Source organism: Crocodylus siamensis, chromosome 12 (genome assembly GCF_052110815.1).
Source record: "Crocodylus siamensis isolate JL-2025a chromosome 12, ASM5211081v1, whole genome shotgun sequence".
In the NCBI taxonomy this organism is placed as follows: Eukaryota; Metazoa; Chordata; order Crocodylia; family Crocodylidae; genus Crocodylus; species Crocodylus siamensis.
Window position 1 is genome coordinate 21,948,265 of NC_143406.1, and position 19,836 is coordinate 21,968,100.

The window sequence follows — 19,836 nt, forward strand, 5'->3', positions numbered from 1 at the left end:
GCCCCATTCCCTCCCTCACTGTGGATGCCTTGATCTGCCCCCTCCATGCCCCTTCCCCCCCAACAGACTTACCACCTGGATGCTGCTCTCCAAGTTTCTGGGTTGCATATCGGCAATCGGATTAGTACTGGTTAACACTCACCCAGTTAACAATCAGCCATCAGTACCGACCAAAAAAATCTTCATCGGTGTACCTCTAATGAATATACAAGTCCACCGTGGTAATCCGGAGGCTGACAGTTTGGAAGTATGGTGCAACAGATTGGATCAAGAGGCAAACTGGCTTTTGCAGTAATCTTCCTTCACCCTATGTTTTGCCTTATCTGGTCGCACTTCAAAGCCCTCAAACTCCTCTTCTCTCTGCCACCATAAGCTGTCCCTGCCCACCAGAGAGCAAAATAATTAGCTGCATTCACATGTCTTCAGGGATCAAAACAGAAGTCATTCTTTTTAACCACCTCACACCAGCACCAAAGGGCAGCTGTTGAACTAGGCAACAGCACCAAGTCAGAGAGAATGGAATAATAATTTAAGTACCAGATTCAAAAGTACACAGACTTCTTGGCCATAGTCAAACAAATTATACTTTAGTCAAACACAATACTATTAATACCAAGCTGTTATAGAACTCTATTTAATCAGCAGAAACCAAAGTATGCTGACCCCTTTGAAGATGGAGAAACCAAGGAACAAAGCAGTGAACTGACTTATCTAAAGCCATCCAACAGGCCATAGGCAGAGCCAGAAAGAGGAAGTGCCTGTCTAATAATCTATTTTCTGAGTCATACTACCTTCAAGCACAGAAGTTATTGGGCTCAATATAGAGTGCTGGAGTGAAATGATCTGGCCTTTAATACGGGTACAGTCACAATAGACCATGGGTGTCAAAAGCATCTGGCCCCACAGACCAGATGAGTAGTGTGGGGCTGGCCTGTAGACCAGATCAAGCCCATGGACTTCCCTTCCCTCCCCTAACCCCTCTCCAGCCTACTGGATGCAGGATTTGCTTCAGCTGCTTTGGGACCCGTGTTGCACACAGATCCTGAAGCAGTTGGAATGGGCAATGCACGCAGCACAGTTCAGGTCCCAGGGTCGCTACAGCAGGCGCTAGATGTGGTGGGGATCCCAGAGCTTCCAAGGTGGGCATCATGTGCAGCAATGCATTCTGGAGTAGGCACCATGTGGGGCACAGCATGGCCAGGACAGGTACCATGTGTAGCATAGCATCCACTTCAGCCGGTCTAAGATCTGTGCCGCAAGTGCCCACCTGTGCAGCACAGTACCAGAGCAGCCTGGGCAGGCAGTACCTGCATCATGAAGCCTGGGCCCCGCCCAAGGTGCTAGTCCAGCATGTGCCATGCCCTGTGTGGGTCTGCTTAGGCCCAAGGGCATCACAGATGGCATGGCTCTGCCATGTCTGACACCCCCACACTAAGAAATTTTGCAAGTTGCTCTGGGTTTTAGGAATCTGATTGATGCACTGACTCATGTTGGAGTTGTTCTGCCTTTGGAAAGAGATTGAACACTCTGCTGCTAGGCACATTCTTTTTCTTACAAATGTATAAACAGCTCTCAAGCCCTAGATGAGAAAGCTCTGTCCAGACACCAGGCTTGTAAACATAGCCTGCAAGAAGACCGGGAAGTTGCAGAGGAACACTAGAGAAGAAGTCAAGGAAACAAGTTAGAGACAAAACTTTCCACATTGTTATTAACAAAATGAAGAACAGGGATAAGACACAGACTCTAGGTCAAGACTAGAGTAATCATTGTGAGTAATAAAGAACCACAAAGGAACCAAGTTTTTGAACATCCCTATGATCAAACTGCCAACATTACTGAGAAAGTGTTATTTTTGTACTGCAAACAAGAATAGGTCTTCTGCATATACTTACACTTCCTCCTAAATTAAGATAAATTAGTTTGTCATCCTCTCCGAATAAATGACACAGTAATCTAAATGCCAGAGTGATTGATAAATTACAGCCTTCAGAAGTGTATATCTAGAATCCACTGTGATGACCATATGTCAGAATTTCACTAAGTAACATCATGAATCTCCTGAATTTTCCCCATTATTAAATAGGCACTGCTTTACATGTGAACCTCAAAGTAAGCTGGCATCCTCTTCTATTTTTCTTTCATAAGGCCATGGGAATTGTTTTGGCATCTTTGCTTGCCTGTTATTGATGTATACTAATGAACAGTGTACTCAAGTTTGGCTATCACAAACAGCATCCCTTCCTCAGCAGTTTCTGGCGCACATGTTCTGAAGTCCTCAGGGAACAAGGACAGGGCCTCTTGGCTGCCAGCTCTTAAATGGCAGAACACTGCACTCTTGCTCCATTTGCATTATTTGAAGTCTAGTCTGACCTATACCTCCAGAACCCTATGGCAAGGATTGCCACACTAATTCAGCTTCACATCAATTAAAAGAAAAAACACAAAGAATAAAAACAAGTCATGGGACTCTGGCAATATAGAAGATGTTTATAAGATGCCAATTAGATGGCCTGATAGATAATAGATTAATTTGAAACAACTGTCACAGCATCAGCCCATTTCCTATTTTCCCTGAAGAGAGACTTTTACAATTCAGCATCCCAATTTGCATGAGATGTATACTTAAGTTCTTCAGAGTAACATCCTGCATGTCTTTGGAATTCCATATTCCACAGCCAGGGCCTGGAAGGGAAGGAACTTATCATATCAATCAGCAAAAGCTACTAAGAGCATCTTATGAGCTACAGAAAAAACACACTTTTGTAAGTAAACAAGTCTCCTATTGGTAGGAGAAACACAGGAGAACATGATGGATGGAACTAAACAGAAGCATCAGCTAGGAAGCATCTACCACCACAAATTCCAGAGTAGAGTTAAACAGAAATCAGACAAAAGAGTCTTTTTATTGAAGCAGTTCATATCACTACCAGGCAAGAAAAAGATCTTTTCTGTGAGGCAAAATGTGACCACAGAGCCAGGGGAGATTTGGGGCCTGCCAGCCTGTAAACTACAGACTCATTGATTCATTAAGAAAAATCAGGGTCTCTCTGAGGCACAAGTTTTTTGGTAAGTTCTACTGGTTTGTGACACTGTCCCAATTGCAGGTGGTAACAGCAGTCTCTTGGTGTCCTCTTACTGCAAGGCATTACACACTCCTTGTCTTTAACTCTGGAGTCAGATTCTGGCTGAACTGAATCATTTCCCTGCCAGAGGACATTAGCCTCCTCTCTAATGTTTGTGAACACCACACACCTTGTATTGTTTACATTGTCAAAGAGCATTAAGAGAAATGCAGAGACAGGAGAAACCTCCCTGGCGTGAAAAAGTCTAATGCTCCAAGTTTTAGAGATTCAAATTAATGGTTGGTTTCTGCTCACAACCACTCATCCCCAGAAGCTCCCTTTTCCTGCCAAGGAGCCCTGTAAGATGTTTCAGGCCCATCACTTAAGGGTTTATTAAACCCCATAAGGCAGAAAAACAGGTCTTGATTTTTCTTTCATTTTTGGTGAGATGCTCCTGTCGGGGCAAACTCCATCCTGCTGCACATGCAGCCCAAAGACCAGGGCTGTGAGCTAAAAGCCCTGAGGACCCAAGAAGGCAGGTGGCAGCTAGGCACCGCGTCCCACCTGAGTGCACGCACAGGCCCATGACCCCGCCAGCACTGGAGCCAGGCGCTTCATTGTCCACATTGCAGGTACAGGGATGAAAGGCAGGGTTGCTTCTGACCCCACACATACAGATACACACCCGTGCCCCCTGCCCACACACACAAGCTCCCCCCCACGCACGCACACACACGCGCGCCCCCCGCCCCCGCCCGCACACACGCAACTGCGTCACTTGGGGCTTTAGCCACCCACTTGCCGAGGTCTCGGGGCTGCCCGGGTTGCGGGGCCTGGCGACCGAGCAGTGGGTAGCAGCGAGTGCCCGGCGCAGAACCGGGCCGCCCGCACCGCCGGGACCCGCGGAGGAGCGGCAACTCCAGCGGGCCGGGAACGGGCCGCGCCGCCCTTACCGGACTTAGGCGGGTAGCGATAGGCCGAGTTGGCCTGGATGTCGATGTCCTCCACGCCCGCGATGCGCCGGCTCAGCAGAGAGCCCATGGCGGCGCCGGCCCGGTCGGGGACCAGCGGCGGTGACAACAGACCAAACTACCAGACCCGACCCGACTCAGCTCCGCACGGTACCAGCGCGGGCCGCCGGGAAAGCGAGTCCAACCGCGGGACTACAGCTCCCAGCAGGCGCCGCGCGGCTGGCAGCGACCCCAGCCTCGCCCTGCGCCGCGCCGCAGCGCACGGAGCAGGGTGCGGTCTCGGCCCTCCTGTCGCTGCTGGGCCGGGGCCGGGCAGTAGCAGCGTATTCCCCTCGAGAGTGCCGCTGCCCTCCTGGCGCCTGGAGGGGCTCGCGGCGGTACATGCCACAGCCAAGTCTGGGACTTAGGAAATGCAGAGGGTCCTGGCTGGAGGGTCTCTCTCTCTCTCTGCTCCTCGGGGAGCGTGAAAGAGAGTGAGAGACGCATTTGGACCTGGGGAAGGCGGCGTGGCGTTGTCTGACTGTCCCAACTACATGGCTGGTCCAATAAAAGAGCTTGCCTTAAGAAATCCTTGCCACTTGCATTGCTTTTGGACTGTCGTGGCCATGACATTGCGCTTACAGGACCTCTGCCACTCAGGATCAGACACGGTCAGACTTGGCCTCAGGAAGATACTGGTATTTTCCCCTAGGTCAAATTGGCATAGACTGGGCAACAGTCTGCAGAATAATGAATGGCACAGGGAAAGGCATGAGTTTATTTTCTCTGGCTCCTAACACAAGAGCTAACAAACAGTCAGCCAAAACAACAGGTGGCAAATTCAAACCTGATAACATGAACTTGCAACTAGAGGAAGTCAGTGAGGCCAGGATTCAAAGGTGGACTGGATATTTTTATGAATAATAAAGTATCCAGAATTATAGTAAATACTAAGACAAAATTAAATAAAGCCAAGGCAATCTCTATCTAGTAGGAGCTGGAAGGGGACTTTTGGTGAGAAGCTGATTATCCGACAGCTGCTTTCTGCCAACAGCCCTTGAAGCATCCAATATTGGTTACTACTGAAGATAAGACATGGACTATACAGAGCACAGGTGTGGTCTGATCTGGCATCGCCCATGGTCTTGTGCTAGCAGTTGGGTATCTAGTGTGCTGAGACCAATTCCTCTGTGATTTCCTACACTTCCTCTGTCTGCTCTCTCTTGCCTTGTACTTTGGTTTATGGCTCTGTGGTAGAGTGACCATCTTTCCCTTCTGGAATTGCAGAGTCCAGCCAGACAGGATCCTAGGGAATGGCTGAGACTCCTAGATGCTGTCACAATACAAATAATACCCTTTAAAAGTTGTGGGAGGGCCAAGAGAAGCCTGGCCCTAGACACCCTTTCCTTTTGGCCCTGATAAAGCTGTTCTGGGCTCTAAGGGGGTGTATGCTTCAGTCCTACTGAACACAACTTGTTAGCTGCTAACATGATATAGTGTGGATGCAGGCAAGCACCGCTTAAGCAAATCTAGTTCTCCATTGTTTTGCCACAATTCTCATGTGCCCAGGAATGACAAAACAGGTTTTCCCACAGTAAGATGGCAATGAATTCAAGACAGCTCATTTTGCTATAATGCGAAAAAGAACAGGATATACCCCAGTGTCATGCTTGAGTGGTTGCAGGGTTACTCACTCCCAGGCTGCATGAGAGGAGCACCCTGAGTGTATGTTAGCCTTTGCTGACCCCTTAGTGCCACTGTTACAAAGCTAACATATAGCCACAGGTACATCTATTCTGAGCTGCAGTAGATGCACCTCAGGAGTTTTATCCAAAGCCCATGGAAATCAGGGGAAATATTTCTATTGATATCTATGGGCTTTGGGTCAGGTTGGAAGGGTCCATTTTACTGAAGGAGCCTATCTTTCCCAGTCTGTGAGTTATACCAGCCCACAGCAGTGACCAACTCTTGGAGGCCAACATCCTACAAGTCATGTTGTTTACATGGTGGCCCCTGGGCTGAGCAGGTTCATCCAGCCTTTGCCCATCAGTGAATGAGATAAAAACCAGGACGAAGCTGTAGGTACTGGGATTCTCCAGGCTCAATTAAACCACCTTCAGACTTCTTCAGGGCTGGGGCTATTAATGGGGACCTGTCAAAGTCGGGGGACAAGCTATAGCTGTGGTGGGGATTGACAGGGGAGATTGAAGCTGGAAATAGGTCAGTTTTGACCTTCAAACTTCACACAAACTAAGCAGGCAAGAGAGGTGAGGATCAGCTGGGTGCAGAGAGGTTTGCAATGCGGTAGATGACTGGGAGAGCAGCTTGGCCAGGCAGGATGGAGGATCTAAGCCATGTGTCTGGGCAAGAAAAGAGGGGCTAAGAATGGAAGCTCCCGGAGAGGAACAGGAACCAAAGTTCAGCTCCCTCTGCCCTGCAATGGCAGAGCTCCAAGGCTGTGTGGGCAGACCCAATGTCACGTGACTGCAAGGCTGGACTTTGGGCTTCCCATGTTTCCTGATTTCTTGCAGAAGGGAGTAGAGGGCAAAGCAAGTCTCTCTCAGGGAAGGTCTGGTGTGGGTTTTGCTTCTAGCTGCATTGTCCTGCCTCAGGGACAAGCTGTTATGCAAAATGCAGGATCAGCACCTGCCAGTGTGCTACATCCAGAATGATACCACTGCTGTCCCTTGCATAGCCCCCACTTTCACATAGTTCCTTTGGCCTCTCACTTCCCAGCCAGCCTCCCAGACCTCCCCTCTTTCCTCCTCCTTTGGGTGTGCTGGAAGTGACCTCTGCTCTCCTAGAGTTATGGGAGGGCTGGAGAAAGAATTTAACAACTCAGAAACCAGTAGATGGTGCTCAAGAATGTGGAGAACAGTTGCTGGGCTTGCAGGACCAATTAAATGTGTCCTGAAGGGCAGTTGGCTTCTCTGGCAACTCTGCATGGACCTCCTAGGACACAATCTGTCCCCTGCATCATGGAAAAAAAGGCTTCTCCACTGCAGGGTTGGTTGTTTCTGCACCCTCTGATGAGGTCAAATTTGCTCTCCAGGCACTTGCCCAACAGGCCTGGGACCCTACCTGGCTTGCCTTACCTCACTTCTCACTGAGGAGTGAAATTTCCTGCATCAAATGGCTGCTGCATAAGTGAACAGTAGATAAGTGTTCTGGGGGATTGCTGGAAGGGAGAGAAAGTCAGAATGGGTGTGAAAGAGTATTTGTGCATGCAGGTGCCTCTGTTCAACTGAGATAAAGGGGAGTAGGAGTGCGGAAGTGGATATGTGCACGTGAAATGAGCATCTATGTATACAATGGGATGTGTACGCCCTACTATGTGGATAAGTGGGTGGGTGTGGCAACATATGTTCAAGTGTGCGTATGTGTGCTGCCAGACGTGCCAATGGAGGAGTGTGAGGGAACATGTGTAGTTTGATGTGTGTAAATGTTTGCAAAGTTGTGTAAATGAGCGTAAAGATGGGAGGAGAGGTATGTGAATAGGAATGTATTCAAGACTAAGTATGTGTGCAAGGGGGTGTGAGTGTGTATGAGTATATACATAAGTGCAGGTGTGGGTATGAATGTGCTTATATGCATCTGTGAGGGGTGCAAGTGAGTGTTCAGTGTGCATGCAAATGTGTAAGTGCGGAGGTATGTGTGAGTGGGGGAAAGGTCTGTGTATGAGAGGATTCCCTGCAGAGCTAGTTTTCACCTTACCCTGTTTCCCCAGATGTTCTCCTCCTGCCTCTCTGCCTTATGCCCCCTGAACCAGCTAAGACAAGCCCACCCAGAGTACATCCCTTGCTGGGAGCATTACAGCCTGGTGCGAGAAGCTGAAAACGGCCTGGTCTCAGCAGCAAAAAGCTACAGCTTGCAGACTGGCTCAGAGGAAATGAGGACTGTCTGGTCAGTGTCAGGAACAAACCCAGGTGCAGGTATGGCTCATTGGGCTGCATGATGAGCCTGTGGCCATCCAGCAGCACAACTGGGAGCATCCAATTCCAGCTGTATTTTCTTGTCTCTTGCTGTTTCTTTCTCCTCCTTTATGCACTTTCATCTGGCTCTTCTTAAGATGAAACAGCCTTGGACAGAGCTCCAAGTTTCTTTCTTTTTTCTTTTTTCTTTTTTTTTGGGGGGGGGTTGCTGCTCCTCCCCCCGCCCCAGCAGCCTGGCTTCTCCCCACACTTGGGCCTGGTCCTCCACCACAACTGGCCCAGGCCCACTCCTCCCTCCTCCCCACCACTGCAGCAGGGAGGGGGGGAGAGGGCCCGGACCCCAAGCAGCAGGAGGGAAGGGGAAGTGGGCCCAAATGGGGCCCACTCCCCCGCTTCTTGTCATTCTTGATGGGCAATTGGCTAGTATATATATATGTGTGTGTACACATACACACACACACACACATGCAGTATCCCGCATAAGCATTTCTACAGACAATTTAAAAATGTATTTAAAATCCGCAAACCCGTGACAAAGGCAACATCTGCACCCCCAGTCACCCGTCCGCAGTCCTTTCTATAACACAGCCTCTTAATTCTCACCACGCTGTTGGGGTGTACATTGTCCACCTATTCCCCGTCTTCGTTGTTGTTACTGTCGTTCTCACCGTTGCTTCCACTGCTGCTGACTCTTCTGTTGTCATCACTGCTGTTTCGAGTTCCAGTTGTGTTGCTGTTATCTTCATTATTGCTGACCACTCCGCCTCTTGGATTAGAATAGCTTTTGCCAAGTGGAGTTGGCTGCATCTTCTCCATCCTCTCCCACCGCTTTCTGGTACTAGGACTGGAGTTCACTCAGAAACGTTTTGACACAGTCTGTTTCCTTGAGCTCCATGTGTCCATATACCAGTAGGTTTCTGCCTTGCCACAGGGCAATCCTGACACAGAACATAAGCTGGTTGAAGAGAGCTGTTAGGAACCCCTGATGTTTAGTCAGGTGTCCGAGCTGCCTCAGGCTGTTGGAGGGCAAGGTGGTCTACTAAGCAAAGCAACAGGCTGAAAACTGGGTTCCACTCCAGGCTCTGTCTCTGATTTGGGTCAGCCTGGACAAGCCACTTCCCCCGTCTCCATTGAACTTGTAAGTTCTTTGGGGTAGGAGCTGTTTTGTCATGTGTATGTGTCCAGCACCTAGCACTCTGGCTCAGTAGAAGCACTGCTGTTGTACTTACTGATTTGGTTGGGCACCCCATACACAGGTATTTGGAGGTGACAAGCTCTCTATCCTATGGAGCTTTCAGGCGAGAGTTTCTCATTTCTAACAGAAAGAGGAGGAGAGAAGAGGGGGATCTGTTAACACTTCGGTGATTGGTGGGTGTCCAGCACTGCTTTCCTGGTTGTGTGCTTAATAAGCGGACAAACTGCAGGTTGGGCGGAACAAGGAACCAAACCCACTCCTTGGCAATAGAACCTCTGATCCAAACAGCTCACAATGCTGTGACCAGAAAGGTAATTAGGGTGACTCACAGAGCTGGCAACACCCCAGAGAAGTCTAACCCAGGAGAAGGCACAGCATGGCAAGGAGTAGAAAGAGCATGGTTGAATGGCAGGGAGAGGCCTGGGAAGGGGGAGGCACCTTGTCTGAAGGGGATTAAACAGAGGCTTGATTACTAGTAAGTGACAATTTGAGGCAGAGTGGAGAGATGAAGTTTTGCTCTATTTGCCCCAAATAGTGGAGCCTGACAAGAAAATTCCCATGAGAACAGAACCCAGTACCCCAGCAGGGGTGCAGTAAGGCAATGCAGTGCCAACAGTACTGGGGGGAAAGGGGGGGCAGTCCTCCTGCAGCCAGGCCTCCTCCCTGAACTTCCTTATGCATTTCAGGGCATCACAAGTCCACAGAGGGGAAGAAACTGGGCAGCTCTTCCTGCCTGGCCCTTAGTCATGAGGCTGAAGTTGGTTGCTTAGTCCCAGTTCCTTATTCCTTATTCCTGGTTCCTTGTTCCCGGTTCCCGGTTCCTTTTTCAAAAGCTAATCTAGACCCAATACAAGCTTGTTATTAATGAATTACATATCCTAAACATAGAGGATGTCATTAGCTAGGCAGATATACTAATTAATATGTAAAATAATATCCCACATCAAGTATAGAGCCCTAAAAGAATGTCAGATTAGAATGGGATAATGGGGCAAAATACTTCTTAGGCCACCCCAACCTTCCTGTCAATGCCACTGGGGGACTGTCCCAAAAAAGCCTGACCACAGTCCCGTCCAGCCCAAAGCACAGTTTGGCTGTGCCAGGCTGCCAACTGACAGCCCCCATGCCAACTGTACTAAGTATAATGGTTTGAATAAGGAACTGGATTTGGGCTGGGATTATGGCTAGAAATTCTGTTTGGGGCATCCATCAGAATACCTCTGCACCACCGGGGGACTCTTCTGGACGCGTATGACCAGAGTCTTGCCCAGCACAAAGCATGGTTTAGTCATGCCAAACTGCCAACGGACAGCACCCCAGTCACTGTGCTAAGTATATGGACCCAAATAATGAACTGGAATTAGGGCTGGGATTATAGCTAGAAATCCTTCTTAGGCCACCACCTGCCATGCCTCTGTGGCACCAGGGGACTGTCCTGAACATCTGTGACCAAAGACTTGCCCAGCCCAAAGTATGGTTTGACGATGCAAGGGTGCCAACTGACAGCACCCCAGCCACTGTGCTAAGTACCTGGACCCAGGGCCGACGCATGGCAGTGCACCCCCTACAAAAAGTCACCGCCAACACTGTTGGTGGCACCTGTGGGTGGTCGCCGCTTGCCACCCTGCTGCCAGCAGCGTTCATCTGCAGGCGGTCCGCAATCACTGCTGGCCACCACTGCCTCCAGCATCTGCAGGTGGTCACCAACCCCCAGTCAGCGCTCACCACCCCATTCCCCCGCCACCAATGGCATCTGCGGGAACTCCTGCTTACCACCACTGTGCTCCCACCACCACCGTGCCCCCCCAGCCGCCAGGGGCACGCATCATTCATGCATGAACCTGAATAAAGAACTGGATTTGGGGCTGGGATAATAGCTAAAAATCCTTCTTGGCCCACCCCAGAACACGTCTCTGTGCTACTGGGAGATGCTCCTGGACATCTCTGACCAGAGATTTGCCCAGCCCAAAGCGCAGTTTGGCTGTGTCAGGCAACTGACAGCAGCTGAGCATCTGTGCTAAATATATGGACCTGAATAATGAACTGGATTTTTGGCTGGGATTATAGATAGAAATCATTCTTTGGCCACCCCATGCCATGCCTCTGTGGCCCTGGGGGACTCTCCTGCACCTCTCTGATGACAGATTTGCCTAGCCCAAAGTGTGGCTTGGATGTGCCAGGCTGTCAAATGACAGCACCCCCACCACCGTGCTTAATACATGGAACCGAATAACTAACTGGAATTTAGGCTGGGATTATACCTAGATATCTTCTTGGGCCACCCCACGCCATACCTCTTTGCCACCGGGGGACTCTCCTTGACATCTGACACCAGAGACTTGCCTAGCTCAAAGCACAGTTTGGCTGTACCAGGGTGCCAATTGACAGTCCCCCAGACACTATCCTAAGTATATGGAGCTGAATAAGGAATTGGATCTTAGGCTTGGATTATAGCTAGAAGTCCTTCTTGGGCCACCCTACACCATGCCTCTTTGCCACTGGAGGATTCTCCTGGACATCTGAGACTAGAGATTTGCCTGGTCTAACGCATGGTTTGGCCATGCCAGGCTGCCAACTGACAGCAGCCCAGCCACTATGCTAAGTATATGGAACCAAATAAGGAACTATATGGGGTTGGGATTATAGCTAGAAATCACTTTTAGGCCACCCCACAGCAAACCTCTCTGCCACCGGGGGACTCTTGTGGACACCTATGACCAGAGACTTGCCCGGCCCAAAACATGGTTTGGCCAGGCCCGGCTGCCAAATGACAGCACTGCTGCCATTGTACTAAGTATATGGAACTGAATAAAGAACTGGATTTTGGGCTAGGATTATAGCTCAAAATCCTTCTTGGGACACCCCATGCCATGCCTCTGTGCCACCAGGGTCTTTCCTGGACACCTATAACCAGAGACTCGCCCAGTCCAAAACGTGGTTTGGCCGTGCCGGGGTGCCAACTAACAGCAGGCCAACCATGGTGCTAAGTATATGGACCTGAATAAGGAACTGGATTTTGGGCCAGGATTATAGCTAGAAATCCGTCTTAGGCCACCCTATACCATGCCTATGTGGAACTGGGGGACTCTCCTGGAGATATCTGACCAGAAACTTCTCTGGCTGAAAACGCAGTTTGGCCATGCCAGGCTGCCAATTTACAGCCCCCCATTCCTACTGTACTAAGTATACGGACCCAAATAAGGAACTACATTTTGGCCTGGGATTATAGATAGAAATCCTTCTTGGGCCACCCCACACCATGCCTCTTTGCCAATGGAGGACTCTCTTGGACATCTCTGACCAGAGTTTTGCCTGGCTCAAAACACGGTTTGGCTGTGCCAGGTTGCCAACTGACAGCTCCCCAGCCACTGTTCTAAATGTAATGGCTCAAATAAGAAACTGGTTTTAGGATGGGATTATGGCCTGAATTCCTTCTTGGGCCACCCCACACCATGCCTCTGTTGCACTAGGGGTCTCTCTTTGTTATCTCTGACCAGAGTCCTGCCCAGCCCAGGAAAAGGTTTGACTGTGCCAGGCTGCCAACTGATAGTCTCCCCAGACACTGTACTAAGTATATGGGCCTGCATAAATTAAAATCTTAACTATTAACCTTTAGCTCAAAATGGATCACAGTCACAGTCAGTGGCAAACTAACCTGGGGAGCTCCCTCCTAGCCAAGTCACTGGAGAAGGGAGTCTCACCCATGGCTGCCATCCAGGGACTCTACCACCTGCAGTCCAAAAGAAATTCCTTATATGAGCCAGTATACTTAGTGCAGTGGGCATGGGGGGCTGCCAGTTAGCAGCATGGCACAAAGAAAACACACTCTGGGCCAGGCATGACCCTGGTTAGGGGTGTCCAGGAGATTCCTCTGGGTCCACAGAGGTATGGCGTGGGGTGGCCCACAGTCCAGTTCCTTATTCAGGTCCATATACTTAGCAGAGCAGCTGGGGTGCTGTCAGTTGTCAGCCTGGCAGAAGGATCACGCTGGATCGGACTTCAATGAATAGGTGCTTTATTGCTCTTTCTTTTACAGGTAAACTTGGAGAGGGATCAGACCGTCAGAGTCGTCCCTGTGGTCCCCTGCACTCCGAAGAGGAGGATCTCCGCCAGCTTAGCCCAGTGGGTACGTACAGCACCACATCTCAATTTCTCACTGCTAATTATATCGTTAGCAGCTTATTAGAGTGATGCCCGCTTCCCCTGCCAGGCCCGATGCTGGCATGGGGGATCTGGACATTTCTGTCTCTTTGCCCCACTCCCCTTTTTGGTTTCAGGTTGGGGTGCTGGGTCCCTGTCTCTTCAGGGGCTGGGCAGGTGGCCTCCACCCCACTGGTTCCCGAATTACTTTGCCACGTCCCAGCGCAGAGCCACGGCTTTCCCTGTGCTGAGACTCCCTCTCCTCTGACTCACTGCTGCTGCCAGGAGCTTCAAGTAAATAGCACGGCGGAGTTACCAGTCCCGGGGCTCAGTTCTTATTGGGTCTGCATTGGCCCTGTCACCTCGGATCCTCTCTTCTGATCCTCCTCAGCAAGGGTCTGTAACAGCACCCTCTTCTCCCGTGGTGCCCAAAGGCATCTCCCTCAGGCCTCTTCCCCCTTCATATACCCCAGTGCCAGGTGCCACTGGTTCTCGGCAAGCACGGGGTGTCTCTCACCCCATCAGCGTAATCACCTCCAGCTGCCAGAATCTCTCCAGTAACAGGGTTTCAGTTGGGACCCTGTTACACAAACCATTCTATTTAGTAAACTAGGCATGGGGGGCTGCCAGTTAGCAGCACGGCATAAACAAACTGCGCTCTGGACAGGGCAAGACTCTGGTCCAACGTGTCTGGGAGAGTCCCCTGGTGTCACAGAGGTATTCCGTGGGGTAACCCAAACAGAACTTCTAGTGATAATCCCAGTCCAAAAACCAGTTCCTTATTCGAGCCATTATATTTAGTACAGTGGGCATGGGGGCTGTCAGCTGGCAACCTAGCATGGCCAAACCATGATTTGGTCCATGCAGGTCAAGGTTCTTTGGGACAGTCCCCCAGTGGCATCGACAGGAAGTTTGGGGTAGCCCAAGAAGTATTTTGCCCCATAATCCTATCCTAATCTGACCTGCATTTAGGGCACTGTACTTGATGCAGGATATTATTTTACATATTAATTAGTTCATATACATAGGTAAGAAATGCTCTCTCTTTAGGATGTGTAATTCATTAATAGCAAGCTTTTACTGGGTCTAAATTAGCTTTGAAAAAGGAACTGGCAACTGGAAATAAAGAACTGGGAATAAGCGACCAACCTCAGCCTCATCCCTTAGTCTGCATTAGCCCTTTCCCCACCCCTGGAAGGGCCAGATAGAGTCTGCCACTTCCTGTTTTGGGGCTACTCCAGAGCTGTTCCCTTAACTACACAATATAGGGTGATTATGCAGTTGCCTTTAGCTGAGCTCTCATAAATTCCCAGGTCTTGTTTCAGATTAAAGGTGAAAACCTATAGAAGCCAGGGGCTTGGAGTCAGGCCCTGTATCATAGAGCTCTGCCTTCCTGGGAGATAGCTCTGCAAAGCTTTGGGCTAGGGCTTGGAGGAGACATGAAGCTGTGCTTCCTCCACAGAGCTGGCATCAGCAATGAATGGTTAAGCCTTGATTCATATGCCTGAGCCACAGCGAGCAACATGTGAGAAACAACAGAGACAATGTGGGGCTACAGCAGCAATGCAATACATGACCCCAAAGACCATTCATCTGGATCTTTATATCCACGTGCTGCTGGGGAGGCAGGACCCTGATCTTGGGAGGGGAGGGTGCCTGTGACAGTAACACACCAGCGCCTGTGCATGGCAGGAGAAGAGCAATCAGGTCTCATGCTTCAAGATATCAGCAGTCACACAGAGGTCAGAGAAGACTGTTCACCATATGGGCAGGAGTGCACCCCTAGCCAAGTACATTTACTCTGCAATACACACTGTGATTTCTCCCCTCATCTCCTGACAACACCTTGCTAACTATGAGTCTACCATCCCTGACAGCCAAACTAGAAGAGAAGGCAGTGGTCACCCTTGAGGGTTTCTACTTCTGTCATCCTGCCCTGGACTGATGGATTTGTTTTTCTGTGGGCCAGTTCCCCAGGTGAGATGAATGACAAATGCCACTGGGTACAAGCTGGCCAGATAATGGGAAAGTACACCCTGTCATCGAATTTGGCTTAGAAGGTATGTGCAGAGAGTAGGCCTCTGCCAGTGGAACGCAGCAGGAAAGGTGAGAGATTCTTGAAGCTCAGCCTCTTGTCCTGCTTGCCCCCATCCTACAGTAGTTTTGTAAACAAGGTGACACCAAATAATGCCAACTACACTATTTCCCATTCACACCAATTCTCAGAGCACATCATATTTGACTTGTGAATTTAGTCCAGCGTGTTTGGAATTCTGACTTTCCGCAACTGAAACTACTGACTCCAGTGAAGTCTGAGGAGCCATCTGACATAAAATAAGTGACACCTGCGCAGTATATGGATTTTCATTTGGCAGAGTGAAAATTAAATCTACCCGATGGAGATCAGGCTCTTTTCTTAGTAACATTGTTAAAGCATTTCTCTAGCTAACTCAGAAATGCCATTCAGAAGCCTCCTTGGAAATTCAGGACAAGACAGTTAAAAGCACGGCCATGTAAACAAGGCAATGTGTTTTCCCTTAAATCCTAGACTTAACAGATCAGCTGTTCCAAAGTCCAATTGGTTTATTAGCCACTGAAACAACTTGGTTTGCCTTTCCTCCCAGATCCCTTCTCGTCCCCACTGCAACTCATGGTCAGGCAGTAAAGGCTATTATTTGCCAAGTACTCATACAATAACAGAGCTTGGGAGCTCTAGAGACTGAAGGCAAAGTCAGAATGACCTAGGAGTGGGATGCCCATGAACTTTGCTTCTATAAACACCAGCCTCCTGCAAAAGGCCTGGAGTTCTCCCTGCTTGCTCTGTTGTTCTGGGGTCCCAAACCATCCCTACAGAAAAACAAACTGTGAAGGGTCTAAAAGGTCTATTTTCTTTAATTAAGCACCCTTTCAGACTTGTTTTTCCAACAGTATTTGCACCTTGCTGACTAGAAACTCCTCTGAGCTGCCTTTTCTCCTGCGGCTGTCTTGACCTTATAAAACACACCCGTCACGTCCTTGAAATGCTCTGCTCTTCTACAAAGCGCAGGATAGGCTTGGATGGTAATTACCCCACAGGCAGCACTGTCACTCTGGTACAATCATAACCTCATTCTGCTCTCCAGGATGGTGGTGTAAATCCAGAGTAACTCCACTGTTCATCATGAACCTAGAGGTGTAAGTGCTGCAGTGCTATGCATCATTACTGTAGCTTACAGGAGGGCTAATGGCAAAATAGTAGCACTGTTTTACAATACAGGCAGCTTTGGACCGTACTCTGGCATATTTGTATAAGAGCAAAGGAAACAACTGCAAATCACTCAGGTGAAATGTGTGACCTGAATTAGATACTGTACCACAAATCAGCCCATGGATTTGAGTTAGAGAGAAAGCCCTCAGATGGTCCTTATATAATACTCTAAACCAGGGGTGAGCAAAATACAACCTGTGACCCACGAGGGATTTTGTCTAGTTTGCGGCAGGTCCCTTGGTCCTAGCCCTGGCCCCATGCTGTTACTGCCCCAAGATCCAGGCCCCAGCCCCAGCCCCGGATACAGCTCTCTGCCCAACTGTGCACCCTACCTGCGTGGCTCTCAGCCAGTCTCCGTGGAGACCCTGGGATTGCAGGACTGTGACAGTGCAGGGCTGGGGCTGAGGCTGAACCCTGGTTCTGTAGGCGTGGAAGTGCAGGGCATCATGGCTCTTCCCTGGTTCCACCCTGTCACCTCCCCAAGATCCCAGGGTCTGCATGGAGATCAGCCAGGAGCTATGCAGGCAAGGCACGCAGTCAGGTGGGGAGCTGTGTCCAGGGCCAAGTTTGGGATCTCGGGGCAATGATAACATGGGGCCAGGGCAGAGATGCAATGTGCTCCCTGCACACCCCTGCCCACAGAACCACGCCCATTGCAGGGGCGTGTGGGCAGCAGGTCACAGCTCTGCCTCAGGCCCCATCCCCATGCTGTCACCACCCCATGCCCCTGCCCCATGATCCCAGCCTCACCTGCCCATCCCACTTCCAAACACTGTTCCCTAGCCACAAAAAGTTTTGGTAAGCTGGTGCTCAGAGAAGTGGGGGTGGGGAGGGGGGAGTGCTGTTCCAGCCCATGAGAGCTCAGTAAAACTCCCTATGTGGCCCATGGGCTCAAATCATTGTCCATCCCTACTCTAAACACACAGTATCAGAACAGGGTGTGGTAAAGATGCCAGAACTGCTCAGCAACTGCTGGAGCCAGAGTGCTACTTTCTGATAAGCACAGGGAGCTTGGTGGAGTTGGAAATATTCCTTCTATTTAGCTCCACTTGCCATTTTTCCTTTGTTGTATTATCTCCCAGACATTTGTACTGAATGTCCATGCCTGCCTATCATTTCCTAGTACTTAGCAACGCAGCATTATTTCCTTATCTCCCTCTCTGGTATTGCAAAGTACCCCAGTGATGCCTGCCTGGCTGCATGCTGTCTTCTGCTATGGTAATGCTGGGTTCTCAGAGGAGTTTTTCATGTCATCAGGAGTCCCTGGCACCTTCCAGAACATTCACCCGCTATGGGCTCTTGTTTCACAGCTTGTCAATTATGTAGATGGAATAGAAACGTGGTTCAGCTAATCTAGAGACTTGGGAACAGGCTTGCAGCTATGCTTTTTTGATATAGTATCTCTTCTTACTCATTATTACTTGTATTGCAGCACAGGCTAGTTCCAGACACAGAGCAAATCCCCATTGTGTTAGGTGCTGTACAGACACAGAACAAAAAATCCAGGCCCATAGCACTGGCCATCCAGGTAAGAATTTAATAGTCTGTGTAGCAGGGCACTGAGGTGCCTGCTACTGATGAATCAATAAGTAGGGAGCCCAGCTGCTGGTTGCCAGGGTAACCAGGGGAAATCAGCTGACCAGAAGGGGTAGGGCCTGGCTCCTATATAACTCCCAGGCTGAGGGTAGGCTAGGTAGGTAGTTTTCTTACTGGCAGCTGAAGGGGTAGGAGTGCTGTCTGAGTGAGGAGAAGGAAGGAGCTGGAATGCCTGAATAGTGTGACATGGGTGAGAGATGGAGAAGCCTTAGAGTGTTGTGATAGCCAGAGGGTTTAGATTTATGTTGTAGCTGGGGGGCTTATGTGTTGTTTACTGAGTTTCTACCTGAGGAGTGGGTGAGGCTATAAGGGGATGGAGGAAGCCTCATAGGGGTACCATGACAGTGTGGGGGCCTGTGCCCTGAGCATAGGCAGTGTGAGAAGCCCCAGAGCCAGGGGGTGTGGAGTGATAAGGGCTGCGGAGAGCCTGAGTGCCAGGGGGTGCAGAGAGTGACCAGGGCTGTGGCTAAGACTGAACAACATCTGGTAGATCTGCAAGGCTTGGGGGGTGATACAAGGGTGGCTGGAGCCACACAGCCCATAAGGCTGGGGTGTTTGGAACCCCATTATATAAACAAGGATTGAGGTAGCAGGAACCATGACCAGGAGGATGAGAGGCAACCTCCCTTTAACTTTTATAAGATCAAGACATGGTGGGCAAGAATGAGGATGTGTTAATGCAAACTTGGCACGGTAGGGGGTGCTAGGGGAGAGCACAGCAACCCTAGGATGTTTTTCCCTCCCTGCCTGGTACAGTCTTAGTCCTGTCTGCTTTAGATGGAAGCAAAGGTTATAATCTGGATCTAAATCTCAAGCATGACAAAGTCTGGGAGTCGGAAGAAGTCTCAGGTTGGTTCAACCCTGATCATCCAGTATTAATTCCTTCTTGATTCTTTCTGTTCCAACCATTAGAAAGAACTTCTTTACAGTCAGGGTTGCCAGAATCTGGGATGGGCTTCCAAGGGATGTGGTGCTCTCCCCTACCTTGGGGGTCTTTATGAGGAGACCGGACAAGCACCTGGCTGGAGTCCTCTGACCCCGGCACTCTTTCCTGCCCAGGGTAGGAGGTCAGACTTGATGACCTACTGAAGTCCCTTCTGACACTAATGTCTATGAATCCATGAACCAGAGGTGCCAAGTACCTGGGGGCCTGAGGGTCTTGATCCCCCTTGAGAAAAGGGCTGTCACCTAAAATGCATAGAACTTTTCCACATGTCCATCTTAGGCCCCCTCAGCAAAAATAAGTCTGTGCCCACTGTTCCAACCATTGCTCAGGACAGCACAGAACACAGCAGAAATACAGAACTGCTTGGATCTCAAACTTCACAGCATTTAGGGAGTATCTGGGCTCTTGAAGAGCATATGTGGAATGGAGATCAGAGCAGCGTTTGGCCAGAAGTTCAGAGGTGTTCTGCTTCAGATCGTTGAAGGAGAATCTGTTTACAAAAGGACCTGCATTCCTGTACTGGAGTGAAAACAGAACATGGGCAATTGCTATATGTGTACCTACATATAAAGGTCCATGTACATGGAGGTCCGCATCCTCTTAATGGATAATACAGCTGCTCAGAGTAATGTATGCGCTGCTTTAGCACCCTCCTGGTTAAACATCACCCAGAGTCTAACCAAAGCAATGTATCGATTGCCCCCGTGGATGTTCATGTGACAATATAATCACAGGGAAGGCCAAAATGCGTCGTGCACAGCCCGGTCC

General features: G+C 49.7%; 1 protein-coding gene across 9 annotated transcripts in view; it reads right to left on the reverse strand.

Annotated features, from left to right (window-relative positions):
- MGRN1 (mahogunin ring finger 1) overlaps positions 1-4,539 on the reverse strand; it is a 154,678-nt gene extending 150,139 nt beyond the window's left edge. For 3 of the 9 annotated variants that reach the window (XR_016438639.1, XM_090023436.1, XM_090023434.1), the window contains exon 1: positions 4,016-4,537. Coding sequence is in view for 7 of the 9 variants with exons in the window: in XM_090023436.1 (XP_089879562.1) it covers positions 4,016-4,103 (88 nt within the window). In the remaining 2 variants the exon portion in view is untranslated. Of the gene's footprint in view, positions 1-4,015 lie in introns of all 9 variants that reach the window. The other 6 variants (XR_016438640.1, XM_090023438.1, XM_090023432.1 and 3 more) reach the window with 5 other exon arrangements.
- Positions 4,540-19,836: the final 15,297 nt, after the last annotated feature.